This window comes from Pholis gunnellus (assembly GCF_910591455.1).
Source record: "Pholis gunnellus genome assembly, chromosome: 23".
Lineage (NCBI taxonomy): Eukaryota > Metazoa > Chordata > Actinopteri > Perciformes > Pholidae > Pholis > Pholis gunnellus.
The window spans coordinates 12664542-12681269 of NC_136550.1; the positions used below are offsets into that span (position 1 = coordinate 12664542).

General features: G+C 40.8%; 1 protein-coding gene across 5 annotated transcripts in view; it reads left to right on the plus strand.

Annotated features, from left to right (window-relative positions):
* Window positions 1–951: 951 nt before the first annotated feature.
* The window catches only part of nrxn2b (neurexin 2b), a gene marked incomplete at both ends in the record, with an annotated part of 555263 nt that continues 539486 nt past the window's right edge, over window positions 952–16728 (plus strand). For 2 of the 5 annotated variants that reach the window (XM_079184310.1, XM_079184311.1), the window contains one exon: window positions 1036–1681. In XM_079184310.1, coding sequence (XP_079040436.1) covers window positions 1249–1681 — 433 coding nt within the window. Of the gene's footprint in view, window positions 1718–16728 lie in introns of all 5 variants that reach the window. The other 3 variants (XM_079184308.1, XM_079184309.1, XM_079184312.1) reach the window with 3 other exon arrangements.

Consider the following 16728-nt stretch of genomic DNA (forward strand, 5'->3'; position numbering starts at 1 on the left):
TTGGAAGTGTCAGCTTTCAAATGAAAAGAGCTAAGGGATTTTTATACAAAGTACATGCTGTCTAAAACTGCAGGCGAAAGCAAACTACCGGCGAAGAAAATGAAAGATAAGAGATTAAATAGCATGTCAAAACGAATAACTGCTGATTAACTCGACTTGGCATGGGTCACATTATTATATGATGTATTTTTTTTATTTTTGTCTAGTTGAGATCAAATGCACTGGAACATGTTTGTATATAATTTACATGTGTTCTTTTTTATGTGTGTGTTTCTTCCAGATCCCGACCTGCCATCATAATGATGGGGCCCATTCCGGCATAGAGCTTTGTCGACCTCAAGTTACAAGAAAAGAATGGGTTTACGCTGAGACCATGAAAGCATCGTATGCTCCAGCAGACAACAGCAGACTCTGATTCTGTCTACTCTTTGCCTCCCTCAGTCTCTCGCTCATTCTCTTCCCTTCCCTTAAAGAAAGATCACAATCTGATAACTCTTCCCCCAAGCTTTTGGCGGCAGCTCAAATTTCCTGGAAATTGTACTGAGATCTGGATTCTAAAGACGAAGATTCTATTTTGGGTCCAGGATAGACCAAGGGGCTTTTGAAGAAACGGCAGTGTTGAAATAATCATATCCTCCCCTCTTTTACTCTCCTGCTATTCCTCATTCCTTTCCTCCAAGTCCCAGAGGCACCAACTGATGGAGAGACGGAGGAGAGAGTCAGGATAAGGACACACATTAGAGCTTCAGAGAGAACAGGAAAAAGCTGCTGATTCGTCAGGAAAATTAGAGCAGGGTCTCTGTGAGGGTTACTTTACCCAGTGAGCTTGATATCCCAGTTAAGTGATAGATAATACTTGTTTACAATTTAAATCCGCAGTGAAAGTAGGCCATTCCTCTGGGGTTCATTTGACCGATACGGCATCAAGTAGAGAAGGGAAAACTTGGGAGCATGACTAGGGGGTTAAGATTCCTGTGTTGGCCCCTGTGGCCTCTGGCCCTCTTCAGCCTGCTCACTACAGTGAAGATGCTGGAATTCGGTGGGGCGCCTGGCCAGTGGGCACGCTACGGACGCTGGGAGGCCGGATCAGTGGGCGAGCTGAGCTTCAGTCTCAAGACCAACATCAGCAAAGCTTTGGTACTCTACCTGGACGATGGAGGCAACTGTGACTTCTTGGAGCTTCTGATCGCTGGCGGGCGCCTCCAGCTGCGCTTTGCCATCCACTGTGCCGAGCCGGCCACGTTGCACATGGAGACACGGGTGAATGATGACCGCTGGCACATGGTCTTGCTCACCCGCAACTTCCGTGAGACCCTCCTGATGGTGGATGGTGAGACAAAAGTGGCTGAGGTCAAGTCTAAGAGGAAGGAGATGGCAGTGGTCAGTGACCTGTTTGTGGGCGGGATCCCGCCTGATGTGCGCCTATCAGCTCTGACTTCTAGCACGGTGAAGTACGAGCCACCTTTCCTGGGCTTGATCTCCAATCTGAAGGTGGGGGAGATGCCTCCCACTTTGTTAAATAGCCAAGGCATTCAGAGCGACCTGGAGTACCTGTGCACCAAACAGAACCCGTGCTTCAATGGAGGGTTTTGCTCTATTCAGTATGGAGAAGTTCACTGCGACTGCACCCACACCCGCTTCAAGGGGAAGTACTGCAAGGAAGGTAAGGAACCATCATACTGTACCTGCTCTAACCTGGTTTCATTGCATTGTTCCTGTGCAGTACTCTTGGCACGGTAAAGCTAGAATAAATCTGCTGGAGGTAGCGTTATCTGATATGTCACGACGTGTTTGAGATTAGGCCCTCATCTTTGGGCTTTTGTGGTCCCTTTGTTAATATTCAGTCTCTAAGGGGTGAGTGGTATGAGAGGTTCTGCATTGTACAGTGAGTCGTACTGTTCTGATGTGTGTACATTATACACAAATAGTCCCTTCTTGACCTTTTCTAAGTCTTTTGCAGTGGAGTGACTAGTGTCTTGTTTCTTTGGTGTGAGACAGTAAGATCTCTGTGCTCTAGAAGGGTTTAACAGTTGAGGTGTAGACGCAGTGAGGCCTAAGAGGAAGGAGGTGCTCTCTGAAAAGGAAGGCTTATTGCTATTTTCAGTCTTCTATTATCAGAATTTTTGAAAAACATGTCATTGCTTGAAAGATAAAAACAACAAAAACACTTTCTTAGGGATTATGTGACTCGTACAAGAAGTTTAGACATGGCACTGGTGCTACTTTGAATATGCTTGGTATTTTTTCTAAAACAATTCTTAACATCAAAGGTGCTGAATATCTAAACAGAATATTTCAAATGCTAAATCACACACTCTAGGTCTGCTTTTCAACTGGCTTTCTTCTCTTCTTTCTTTCTTTCTTCCTAAACCTATTGTGCCGGGTGTACACCCGGCTCTTCCCTTCCTGTGCTCCTGGGATGTGCTCCTGTGCTGTCAGCTCATGTCAAACTCTGTTCTGTTTTACACTTCTGGCTCCCTCCTTCCCTGACACGTTGGTTTCCCCCTTCTGCTTTATGTTCATCCGTCTCTCTTCGTCCCACAGCCTTTCCTTCACTCACCTCAAACCTTCTCTTCTCAAGGCTATCTGGGCTTTCCATCTCTCCTCACCTCCCTCCCCACTCTCTCTCCAGAGTTCACTCCCCTACTCCACTTATCTCTCTTTCACCTTTACCCGCTGTCAGCACTTTCTCCTCCCCTTGCACTTATCTCCCTCCTCTCTTTCAAACTGTTGTCGTCTCCACAACTTGCTCCTGAATTCTCTCATTCTCTATGCAGCTTGCTCTGTCTTGATAATTTGTATCGGGGGTGGGGTTGATCCAACATTATCTCCAGTTTTTGCCGTTATACAGTATGAACCAGTAATATTGTTTTGCATAATCCATAACAAGCAGTAGACTCTCTAGCTCCTACTTCCTGTGTGATGAAATGACTTGTAATTACTGGATCTTCAAAAGGTAGATGGCAGTTATGTGCCAGTTGTTTAAAGTACTACATTTTTGTGGCCCCCAGAGATAAGCTTTGACAATGCTGAAAAACGATATCAACCCAAACAGAATAGTTTGTTACATTTTCTGTTTGAGTATTGCTTTTGATAAAGTAATAAATAAGTGATAATTAAAAAAAAAAATCAGCATGCGACCATGATTTTGATCAAAGCCCTGAAGTTGTTTTGATGTAGAAAGTCTTTACCAGCTCCAGAAGCTGTACTGTTTTGTCTTTTGCTCTCTGAAGCAGCCAATGAAAAACAAAAGCCTTCATTTTTTGTGTATATAGGTCTGTCTGCTTCTCTTTCTTGCTATCTATCTCATTTTTCTCAGTTCCTTTAATTCTTTCCTCTCTCTCTCTCTTGCTCACGCTCTCTCTCTGTGTGCGACTGCTGTGTGGTAGCTGGAAGCAGATACTGCTGCCTGTCTGTTGGCTAAATTGAGAGCAGAATTCCAATGCTGTGCTACAGTGACTGCAGGAAACATTTGTCCTTTTGAAATGGAGAGGGAGAGTAAGATAGAGGGAGAGAATTGAGATAGAGGTAAGGAGCAGAGAAACCGGGAGGGAATCGGGGAGAGAGCAATGGTCCAGCAACGGTGAGAAATGGAGGGGTCGAGCATAAAGATATTCATTTGTTCAGTGTTCATTTATTCTCCGAGATGTTCTTTAGATTGAGTGCCGTTAATTGGGTCATTATGGCTGACTGCCATTGCAGCCGTGTATTTATTCCTTTTATCTAGCATGGGAATGTAAAGGTCTCTCTCTCTCTTAGTTGATTTTAAGACTCTCAAGATGGCTGAACTAACAAATCAATGTCTCGCTGTGTTAGCTCTGTGGAGAAGAGGCCATGTCAAAGGAAAGCTTATTTTTAAAAGGCCTGCTGACTTCAGAGAGGAAGAGTGCACAATTTATCTGCAATCTGCAGAAATGCTGTTTAAACTGAATAAATACACATACAATTGAATTAAAAGAAATCTGCAACGCCGTCGTTGATTTAGAATTTGAATGTCAACATTATGTTTGAAACTTTGAACTATTTGTTATTTAACATGGATGTAGCAATAATAGTTGAATTTCGGAATGAAGTATCAGTAAGTTGATACTTTGATGCAATATATTTCTGAAATGGATCCATCAAGTCATGCATCATGTATGCCTGCTACTCAGAGCAGCAGCTCATTAGCAGGAAAAACTGTTTATGTAAAAAGATGCCAAAACAGCTTGTTCACATGTGGGTGTTAAAGAAGCACTGGGATGAGACTCACTCAAATGGCAGCTAATGGGCTTTTACAGGAAATAAACAAATAAAACAGATCTGTTTCATGGACAACATTTAATTACACAAAATTGCAGCACAAGTGAAAGGTACCAGTCTGACAGACGACAGAAGGGCTTTTAAGAGAGAAACAAGGTTGACTGTTAATATGTAGAGTAGTTTGAGAATAATGCTGTGTAATTTCCTGTTCTAGAGAATGAAATGAAATGAATGACATATTATTATAGTAGATGCCTTTAACCCATATAAATGATGCATTTAACCCATCCCTAGCTTATTATTGGGAGCAGTGGGCTGCTGAAAAGCACCCGGGGAGCGGTTAGGGGTTCAGTGTCAGCACAGGAAGCATAATTTCAATGTAAAAAATTAAATGGACACTTTTTTGAACAAGTGTAATATATTGCACTTATATATATAAATCAGAACGGCATTAAAGGCTGATAACCAGAATTGGCTTGGCATGAGATTTACTCTAATTAGCATCTGGCAGACTGTGATCCCCAAGTATATTGACAGGTTGTTGGATGCTAAAGTCATCCCTCAAACCCAAAATTAAAATTCAAAACCCCTTAAAACCACTGTTAAAAACATGTATTTCTTGAGATGTATGTCATTGACTGATGTTTGCTATGCTGTTCAACAATAAAGGAATAGGGGGAATAAAGTTATTAATGACCACAAATGAGGAAATATAACATACATTAAGAACAACGCCAACATTGTTTAGGTAAGTAGGACAAGGCGGTGGGAGAGATAGTGATAAGAGAAATTGGTTCTCTTTCCTGATAGCTGCTGTATGCTCACACATACAAGGCTTTGGAAGCAGCCTGCTTTGATGTGCACATTAGAGCTTACCAAGAGAGAATGCATTTTGACACAAAGAAGTTTCTTTCAAGTGTGACTTGAGCAGTGAGGGTAAAGAAAACTTTAACCATGTGATGTTAACCACGTGTGACATACATGTTCTCACAAGATGCACACTCGACATCTACACTTGCACTCTAGGACAAATGATTGAGATTGAAACTATGTCCCACAATGGTCTAATTTACTACAAAAATATTGTCTTCCAGACTTTTGAAAACCTTGGATATGGTGAATGTCAGCCCAAAGGGGAATCAGTCAAATCTGAACATTGGATGACACCCTCTGTAATATAAGGAGGATGTGCCATCTCATCACCCTCCAACCCTCCATGTTACTTATCCCACTGCTTCCACGTAGAGTCTGTATCTACTGTTGCCTTCATTTGAATACAATTGATCTCACTCAGCTGTTGGCACCCTCCATCCATGTCTGGTACCAACCGGTTTTAGCTTTTTTCCTTTCGCCTCATTTATGTTAATATTGCTCAGGTCAAGTGGGAGGTTGTTCAGAAAGTATGCAGGTTGAAGGTGAACACCACACAGTCAGGCTGATGGTTTTTTTAAAACACTATTGCAGACAAAATTCAGATTTCGACTCTCAAATATTGGATAGGCTCACAGAGAAGCAAACATGCTGCCTTAAAGTGCCTGGATACATGTGATGGGTGTATGTGTAGAGGTGCACCTCCCCTGCTATCATCCTAGATTCTGTCCCTATTGGCTTGTATTTTGAAGTAGTTGTGGGCAGGCCTTTTTCCATTAGAGGTTGTAATTAAAGCCACTGGGGGCCTCTGTGGGCCATTGTTTTTTTATAATTGATGCTGACCCTGGCTTTGTTCTCTGTTGAACCCCAAACGGCAATGTGGGGAAATGCAGTTATGAGCTCTCAAGTCAGGGTAATTGGAGGTTAAATGAATTTGTGAAAATGACTGCTGTGATATTAATGTATTCATTTACTCAACAAACTATGGACGGTCTTTCAGTTGCCATGAGGCTGGTTTTGCACCTGACTTTAAGGCTATTTGTCATGCTGTTTTTTTAATGACCCTTTAATTACCATATACAGCTGACTTGACAGACCGAAGCTCTTTAAAATGTTAAATGTCACTTTATTAAACACAACTTCATTAGGCTAAAGAGTAATATGAAGATGTTAGCCTAATGCTACACTCTACACTTTGTTCTTGGGCGAAACTGGACTACAGATTAAAACTGTATAAAATCAGGAGTGCAACGGCTCATAAAACGTACGGTTCAGATGTTGTCATGGTTTTGAGTCACAGATCGTATCAGCACAAAAGAAAAGGCAAATAAAACTTTAAGAGATGCCGCTATCACTTTATTTTGCCACCGATACGGAAAGCTGATGATTGATGATCCATATTGTTTGTTTTGTTTTGTCATAGCAGCTGGTATACAAGGCTTTTTTTCACCACTGTCCCAAAGATCATTTAAATGTCTCTGAAGTATAAAGCATCAACAATTCTAAATCTTATCATGTTAATATTGTGGTTATTTGCAAAAATCCCACCATTGAAATTATTAGAAAATAATTGTTTTAAATTAAAAAAACTAATCTTGGCAATAGTAGTTTTAATTATGTTTTTCTATTGCTGTAATCACTTCTCCTTCAAATAATGTATTTATTCATTTTGGACTTTATGTCATCTTGGCTCATGCTGACGAACCTCCATGATGACGTGTGTGTGTGTATGTATGTGTGTGTGTGTGTGTGTGTGTGTGTGTGTGGGGGGGGGGGGGGGGGTGTGACATTACCGTTTGTGTTCCAATGTAAAAAATCATGTGACACATCTTTGTAAATGTGTCAGCTGAAAACGAGACAGTTGGCAATCGATCAGTGCATCTTTACTACTGGGAGTTAATCAGCTCTGGTTTACATTTGAAAAGTAATCTTTCTTCAGCGGATCAGTTCCATAGTGTAGGTGTGAAATGAGTTCTTTTTTTCCAGCTTGTGACAACAAATGATTTTTGTCAATGTCACAGAAAACGTGATGTTATCCGTCCACATGTGCTGCCTGTTCTCTGGCAGTGGTTTAAACACTATTTCACCCTTTGTGAGGAGGACAGGTTGATGCAGCAGCTCTTTTCCACTTGGCAGCACCATATAGAGCAGTGTTCAGAAACAGCTGCTTAGCTCATTATTGCTCACTACTCTCCAATTCACTTTTCATCATCACTTTTTATGGTATATGTTGTACTAAAGCAGAAACCTGGGTCCCTGGGGAGCCCTGCAGTTAACAGGCTGGACCCTGCAGGTTGGGAAGCCCCCCCGAGCCCCCACCTTCGAGGTCTGCCATGAACAGATGCTATTTACCCTCACAGGCAAGAGTAATCTGGGATGTAATTCATGAACGATACAGGCTCAACACCACAACACTTGAACTTGGCATTTTATATGCATTTTTATTTGAAGCTTGAATGTTTTTATTAACATAAAATTACATTCAGATATAAAACAGTAAGCTCAAATGTGATGTTGAGAATAACTACCTTTGCGTGTCTCAAGCTGTGAGACAAGACCGTCATACCCATGAACTTGAACATGTACTACAATTCTCTATTGATATGACAACATAGCATAATGAATGTCACATGAATATATTTGAACCTTTATCTTACGCAGTTACATTTCACATAATATAGAAAAGGGGGCCGTTATTTGAAATATGTTTCAAAAGGGCCGCATGTAGCCAATGTAAACTGTGAAGCCCTTTCAACTGTGAATATACTTCCTGTAAATAGGCCAATCATTGGCACACTATCCAGCCTTCATTTTAGTTCCATAGTTTGTCTTGCACATTCATATTTTCCCATGAACCCTGTTGTTCCCTGTAAGAAATACGCGTTCACCTTCACAGAAGATGATGAAATATTGGTAGTTATTTTCCTTTCAGCCGTTTCTCATTCCATCCTCTGGCATTGTTCGCAGTCCTGAGAGCTTTAGCTGCTTTTGGACTGAAAGAACAGCACTTCTTTCTGTGTCTGTTGTAACATCACATTCTTTTGGAAAAGAAAGTGTTCCAGCAGATTTTCCATCAAATCTACCCTGATGGCACGGAATGGTCTAAATTATACTGATGTTGATGCCTCATGGATGTTAGTAGGGTATGCTATACATAGTACTTAAAATGTCCCCAAATGGGATTTGAATATGGCGGAACCTTGGATTTTGACAGTAATAGTTGGGGTAGGACTGTGATAGAACGGTGCTGGGGCAAAGAGCAGAGGACACCACAGAGAGTCGTTCATCACGTTGATAATTGTGCTATCTCCCCACTGGCAACCACAGAGGGAGGAGGTGGAAAGAGTTGGGACAGTTGGGGGGGGGCTCACTGCCTCACAATTGTACTCTCAATTATCTTGTCCTGTATTCATGAATACATAGAGTGCTAATGAGGGGGCTGTACCCCGTTCCATAGATAACCTTATCAGCAATTCGTCTGGTTGAGACAGACAAGCCATGTCTCTTTTGCCTTCCACAGCCAACTACCCTGAGAAAGTCTAATGACGCCCTCCATGCTTCAAGTCTCCATTGGATCTGATCACTGTGATTTTGTTGGTGTTTATCAAAGCTGTTGTGTGTTCCAGCTCTGCTGCTGCTGTGTGCTGTTGGGACTTGGTGTTTGTAAAGTAGCTGTCATCGTTCTATCATTATGGCTCTTTCCCTCCCTTCCTCCAGTTACCCAAGCGATTCCCTCACTTTTCCATTTGTGTTTGTCGGTAAGAGGCACAGATCGGAAGAATACGGAGATATTTTACTCAAGGCAAGTTTATTTGTATAGCACATTTCAACAACAAGGTAATTCAAAGTGCTTCACATAAAACCATTAAAAGCATAAAAACACAAGGCAAGAAAAAGGAGATTTAAAAACAATTAAGAACATTCATTGAAACATTAAAAACGGTCATTAAAACACTAAAAAGCAGTGTAAGAAATAAAATACAGTAGTGAAATGCAGGAGATTGATTAATATCCTTGAATGTTGTTGAATTAAAGGCAGCAGCAAACAGAACAGTCTTCAATCTTGATGTAAAGGAGCTGAGGGTCTCAGCAGACCTGCAGCTTTCTGGGACTTTGTTCCAGATATGTGGAGCAGAACAACTGAACGCTGCTTCTCCATGTTTAGTTGTGACTCTGGGAACAGAAAGTAGACCGGTGCCAGACCACCTAAGGGGTCAGGATGGTTCATGAGGTAGCAGCAGATCAGAGATGTATTTTGGCCCTAAACCATTCAGTGCTTTATGAACCAACAGCAGGATTTTAAAGTCAATTGTTTGTTGGACAGGAAGCCAGTGTAAAGACCTCAGAACTGGAGTGATGTGATCCACTTTCTTGGTCTTAGTGAGGACTCCAGCTGCAGCGTTCTGATTGACTTTTTACAGAGACCTGTAAACACAGCGTTACAGTAGTCCAGTCTACTGAAGATAAATGCATACTTAAGGGTATTGTTAGAATTTTCAGTGAAATTCATTAAAAAAATAATAAGTAAAAACAGACTTGATTATAGTGTACTTATTCAAAGGGGGTTAGTCAGTGCACAGTAAAGAGTAACCTACCAATCGGACAATATACATAGGCCTAATAATGATAAAGAGGGAGACAACTAAAAATTGCTTAAATAGAGGAAATTGCTGATAAAACATCCACTACTAGGTAATACAATAACATATTGCACTGTATACACTGAATTAATATTTACCCTTTAAAAAGCAATAAGGTAATTGATCTCACTAAGAAAACCTTACAACAGCACATAGGGTTCGAATGCATCTTTGCATGAACTACTTCTATTACTAGATTACGCTTTAGAAGAACTGAATCAAATGTAGTTTTCCAGTAAAAGGACAAATTCAGTCACTGATAAATATGAGGATACCACCAACAGCCCTCTTAAAGGACATCTTACTTTCCCCTCTTTTTTTAACATTTTTAGTGAGTACCTAGACTTTAACTCTCTCGTCACCTTACTTTATCTCATTTCCTTCTAACTGATCTACTTTTTTGCTTACCCATTACCCGCTTGTCTTTAGTTTCTTTTTTTTAACCTCTATTCTCGATTGTGTAGTCATGGCTTTTTACTGATGTTAACAATCCCAGGTTTTAAGGACACATGCTCCTGGTTCTCTGTCCGCCTGTTGAAGGATTCCCAGCTTCCTCGCACAGACAGCAACGGTAGCCTAATGCTCCTCAAGCGTTGATCAAAGGAGGTAGAGCTACACGCTCATCTCATTCTCTTGCCATGTTATCTGCTTATGTCTTGCCATCACGGTCTTTCTTACTTCTATGCGTTTGCTTTTTGAGAAGGGAGAAAGACCATGTATTAACGTACACCTAAATAACAGATTCTGCTCCAGTCTCTTCCATAACCTCGTCTTTGTTGCATTTAAAAAAATTAAATAATAATCTGTAACAACCGCTCCAGATGAGAGACTTCCCTAAAACCCCAATCCCCTAATTCCTCCCTTCTTTTGCACTGTATAAATACTTTTATGCAGATTGCTTCTCCTTGCAGAAGCACAAAGCAAGCATTAATGGCTTACAGTCTGAGGTTACGTTGCCTGACTCAAAGGAACTGATGAGTGTTAAGCACACTCAAAACATATTTGTTTTGACTTGTATGATGCACAGGGATGGTCTGGTGCAATCAAGCAAATAGCTTCCAGGGAGGGTGTCAATCTGATGTTTTCCGCCCACTACCTTTCTCACCCTTTACTCAGGTGAGTCTTTACTGTCTTGAAGGTCCCTGCCAGCATGATCGTCCGTCACATGGAATTAAAGCTTGCTCTCTACCCCTGCTGTCACTCTACAGGTTGAAAAGTGAGCGAAAGGTCCTGCTCACATGTCACATGCTATCCATCCCCTCTGTGGCTTCTCTGTAGGAGAAACAGTTGGCCCAAAACAAAAGGCAAACCGTCTCTGTGAAGTTAACCCTTTTATATTCAGTCACTGCAGTTATCACCACGACATACAACCATGATGTACAGCATTTACAGACAAATATTACTAGTTTTCACACCAGTATGTGACTGTAATGGATTTTTTTTTTAATAATAGATGAGAAAATCGACATGCATATCACTGCGATGCATGCATTACAACACAGCTGGAGTACATTAGACAGCTTTTCTAATCTACAACAAAGCAAATCAATAAGAGATTCTCTGATGGCTCATTGTTACTGTTTGCTGTGCACTATCAATATCCTCATGTACTTGCGTCAATGGCTTTAGATTTCATATTCATAGATGATTGTCTGATGCAACACTTTATGCAATTAGGCTTGATTTAGATTATTTTCTTCAAGGTCTCCTCACTATTTGTATTCTTTTTTTGGTTAACAGACAGGTGGCTCACCAGAAAGAGTTATCAGTCACACAGTCAGACATCCTGCCATGTGTGAGCTGATTGAGACCTTACCTATGTGGAGAAATGTTTGCTCTTCCAACTTTATTTATTATTTATTCATTTCGGGACTTTGGATTGTACCCATATTTTTTCAATGTTAGGATCCATTTCTAAATATATTGTTATGATCTTAAATAAAGCAATTATTACAGTGATTTTGTAAGACGCGTCTTGGTAAACTCAGCATATAATGAAATGCATATCAAAGTAGAGCCCAACTGATTAATGGGTGGGCCGATTTACCAGTGTATATATATATATATATATATATATATATATATATATACACTATTCATATTATTTTGGACTTAAAAGGGCATGGGAATCCAAAGCCGTAATATTACACTATGTAAATGAAAATAACTGGCATACATATTCACAATGAAGGTGCTTGGGAATAAAACTTTTTAAATAATATCTTATACATGACTGCTAGTGGTGTAACGGACCGCAGTTGGTCCGTACGGACCCCCCTCCACGGTTTGACACGCATGTGAACCGAAGATTAATTGCAGTTTACTTTTCCATTACGGTTTTACGCGAACGTTGTCATTTGACGGTGAAAAGTCATGGCGGGGCGGAGGAGCGAAAGAACTTTGTGGTGATTTGATTCTCGTGTATGGGAGCATTTTGGCTTCTCTGTAAAACAGAATGACGGAATAAGGGGGTAGACAAAACCGTTACGTATGTAGGCTTTATTCATTGAGAGAGCCGTATGACGACGGCAATACTTTGGGCATGCCCACACATAGGATGGAACACCATCCTGTCAGTGACTGGAGACGAGGCACAACAACAACAACAACAACAACAACGGATCATCGCGGCATTTAAGAAATTGTTAGCAGCAGAATCCGACCAGGCTAAAGCTATTACCAAATCTATTGGGGTAGTTATTGCTGCAGACATGATCCATGGTTGTTTGCTCGTGGTTGATTTTTGCACTAATGTTTTAATAGTTAGTTAACTTTACACTATTCTATTTCATTGTATATAATGTGCATTTTTGTTATTTTATCTTCTATATTCTAATATTTAATATGTCCTACTCTGTTATTTTAGTGTATATATTGTGCATTTTGTAATACTTACTATTTTTAGTTACTTTGCATGTCTTGCTGCTGTAACATACAAAGTTCCCCCTGGGGATGAATAAAGTATCTATCCATCTATCTATCTATCTATCTATCTATCTATCCATACTGATCAAAGAAACAGGGTATTAACATGCCTCATATAGCACTTTAACTTCTTAAATGTTTTAAGATTTTTTTAATTTAATTTTGTTTCACATTGGGTGTGTTGAAAGTTGTTGTCATGTAAAACTACAGCCTACAGTTGTTGGCTTTAAGTGTTCTTTAAGTAATAAATGGAAAGCAAAGATCTATTCGTGCTCCCCCCCTTTTTACGCATCTGAGAAATGATCTGATCCGTGACTGAAAACCACGATACGATCTAAACCGTGAGTTTTGTAATCCGTTGCAGCCCTAATGACTGCACATAAAAACCCTCCACTACTTTGCTTTAACTATTCCGCTCTAGCCTCAGTAAGATTTAGCTTGATGTTCAACTCTGATAATGTTCTAGTTATTACGCACACTTTTTATTAAAACACTTTGTAATCATAAAAGAAGACCATAGTTTATTGCTTTTATTTCTAGATATCATGTTTCATAATATTACACACCAGCATTATTATTATGATAATGATCCTTGGATGCTTAATTACATCTACTGTAAGCTGTACATACCACATGCAATATATTTGCATCAGCGTATGTTCACTCTAGCCATGTTCTGCCGTTCCATCAAAGCTTGGCTTGAACCCCCCCCCCCCCCCCCCCCCCCCCCCTTGCATTTTCACTGAAGTTTTAAAACAGCTCATCATTTTAACTGTAAGTTTGGTTTGTTGCACCTACATATGCAAGGATTTAGAAAGATACTAAAAGAGGTGAGAAAGATAGCGGAGAGTTGAGATATACTGATATCAGTTATCGAGCTAATACTGACTTAAATAACTGATTTGGATATCAATGACATAAATACTTTGATATAAATATGATATATATACTGTATATGATATTAACTGTAATTGTTTAAGTTTTGACCAATTTGGTGTGTTAATAAGGTTAGCGCTTGGAAAGGTTTTCTTTTTTTTACCATGTTTGTGTACAATTTATTTAGATAATCGATAAATGTGTTGTATTTAGTTTTACAAGGAAATTAATGTCTAAGTCGAGCCTTATTAAGTTCCCTTACACTTCCCTAAGGTTCCCAACACAGCTTATGAGCCATACAGCTTATGAATTAAACATTGATATCGGTTCAGAACTCAGTGTCGGCCGATACCCAAAGCCCATGTATCAGTATCGGGACTAAAAGTCAGATTGGTGCATCCCTCTCATTGAACAACCTCTCTCCTACAGTAGCTGTGAACTGTTGATCCCAGTCAACCAGTTTCGCTCTGTAACCCCAAGCTGCTGGTGAAAATGATGGGGACGAAAAAGGTGTGAAAGCAGCATGGAGGAGTATTTGGACCACAGCAATGCTCAAAAGCTGTCGACACAGATGGCAAGAAAACCCTCACCAATCCTCAGTCCCTCCTCTCTTCTGGGATTCCACTTCAATCACTGGCCAGCTGAGCTTCAAAGATGCCTGTTATCCCCATCCCTTTGCCAGCCTATAAAGCCTGCTACTGTAATATGCCATTATTGATATGGAGTAGAGAAGGTCCTGATGCCTCCCATCGAGCCCCTTAGCCCCGACTTGAGAGTGTGACTTGAGCCACCGTTGGTACAGGCACGAAATACCCTGCACTGCACTCAAGTATGTACAGCAGAGGCCTTGATCACAGCATGTGGGACTCAAATTGGCTTTTGGACATTACCTAAAGCAGCTACGGTGGCATCACTGCTGATATCCTCACAAACAGGATGGCATTTATTTTTACTTTTATGGATCTCCTGTGAACGGGGATGATTCTCTGACATTTATTTAGCTTTCCAAACAGACAGGACCACCTATGGAGTTAATACAGCTCCGGCGACACCAAATTACTAGGAAATGAGGTCTGATTGCTGATGTGCCTGCTGCTGCAAGGCCGTCACTCAAGTTGCAAGCTGTTTGTGCTTGTGGCTCATCAGAGCTCTCCCGCCTCGCTGCTGAGTGAGACTTGACAACACCCAAGGATAAAACTTCTGTTTTATTTATTTATTTCTACACCGCTTCCAATTTGCTTTAGCATTTTATAAATGAAATAACTAGGCTTATCGAGAGCTTTGGTAATCTGACACAATCTGCCCGGTTCTGCGACAGTGTGGAGAAGACTGCGAGAGATTTGGGGCCAAATTGCGACACGATTCCCTTCCTGTTCTCACTGACTAAGCTACGATTAAACTCAGCATGATCTTTGCGCAAGGCAATACCCTGGTGAATCAGCCTAACCTCCCTTGTCACCAAGTGCCATGTGGTGCAGAAAACAGATTGAAAACAGAAAAAGGATGGCAAAAAGATGTCATGGATCACTGGGACGGCAACGCATAAATTGCCGAAGGTGGAAGCTCATCGATTGCACAGCAGAGAATGGGACATAAAGGGGTGGTTCAGGTGGAGTTAGGTGAATGAGTCAGGAAGATGCAAAGAGAAATGTAATGTAAAGGCATGTAAAGAGACATTTGGCTAATTGGAGGACAGAAAGAAGCTGCATGACATAACAATGTGGCAGCAGCGGTGACAAAATGGTCCAACACGTTGAGAACAGACTTATGTCTTTGATGGATTGCCCAGGGTGATATTTGTCAGAGAAAATGGAACAGCTTGAGGGGCACACTGAGTGCAGTGGGGCAGCACATAGTGACGCCAGGCTGGAGATGCCGTGTCTGCGGGAACGGCTAGAATTGCAATCATGGGACTCATGTGTGAGGCTTTCAGCGGGGCTTCTATGTGTCTCACAGGCAGGTTGACTGATGGAACGGAAATATCCACCAAAAGGAACAACAAAGAGAAGTAGAATAGGCTTGTCTCTCAATGCGCGTGGAGACGTTTCACCTTTTCTCCTCTGTACTGCCATAAACGATGCTTTACCAAACAGGCATAGACCTTAATAACAGTCTTCAGTTTCATCAGCATCAATATGATTATGCCAATGCAATGCAAGGAAACATACTTTAATCTCACATTCTGAGATAATTATTGTAATTATTCCTTTTTTTTTTTTTTCATGCTTTTGCAGTAGTCATCACAACGTAGCGCTGCATTTATTCTCAGCCATCCTCCTCAGCAAAAGGACTTAATCACACATTAACATAAACACACAAACACATTGACACACATCCTCTGGCGTGACTGCTCACAAGTTGAGCAGGGAAGATAAATATTGACTCAGTCTTCTAATTAAAGGGCTTTATGACTATCGGAGCCTGAAAAGGACATATAGTACACTAATTGCAAATAGTAGAATGCCAGTGGCAGTGTGTGCTGGTGATAATGTTGACCCTTTATCATCTCCTCTCTCCCCTGTGTAGGCCTGTTGCCAGGGGATAATTTAGACCGAGAGGCAGAATCAGATTAGAGGTCATCCTGGATGTGAGGAATTACACGATTTCACTGTAAATGCAGAAAACATAGTTTGTGTGAAAATAGGGTTAATCTTGTTATGCCAAGAGTTCATGCCAAGTTTTTAAAATGAGCACAGCTTCTAGTCCCATTTCCTCTGCCAGCGCTTGTCTCTGCCTTCCACTAAGCCATGCCTTTTTTTTAATCATCTTTACAGCAGAGTTACAATACACATAATGCCTTCCCCTAATGCTTGTTGTTTAGCTTTGGATTAATTTAGGTCCGCCGTAGCAACAAAGTCATACAAAGTCACCAGTATCGACTGTGAATTGTGAAATATTGTAAAAAAATGAGACGGCATAGTTAAGGACTTAGCTCATGAATACTGAGGCAAGAACAAGAGCAAGCGAGAGCAAAGAGGATGAAAGAAATCACAATCCCAAAGAGAATTGTTCTGCTGTTCACATGTCTGATCAAGCTTAAAAATGCTATTACTCTATTGTCACTGGAGCTGTTCTCCGTGGCTTAACTCTTGAAGATGCACTGACCTTTTCAACACTTTACTACGTTAGGTCTATTACCCGCTGACAGTTCACCTCTCCCTTTTCCTTGCGAGAT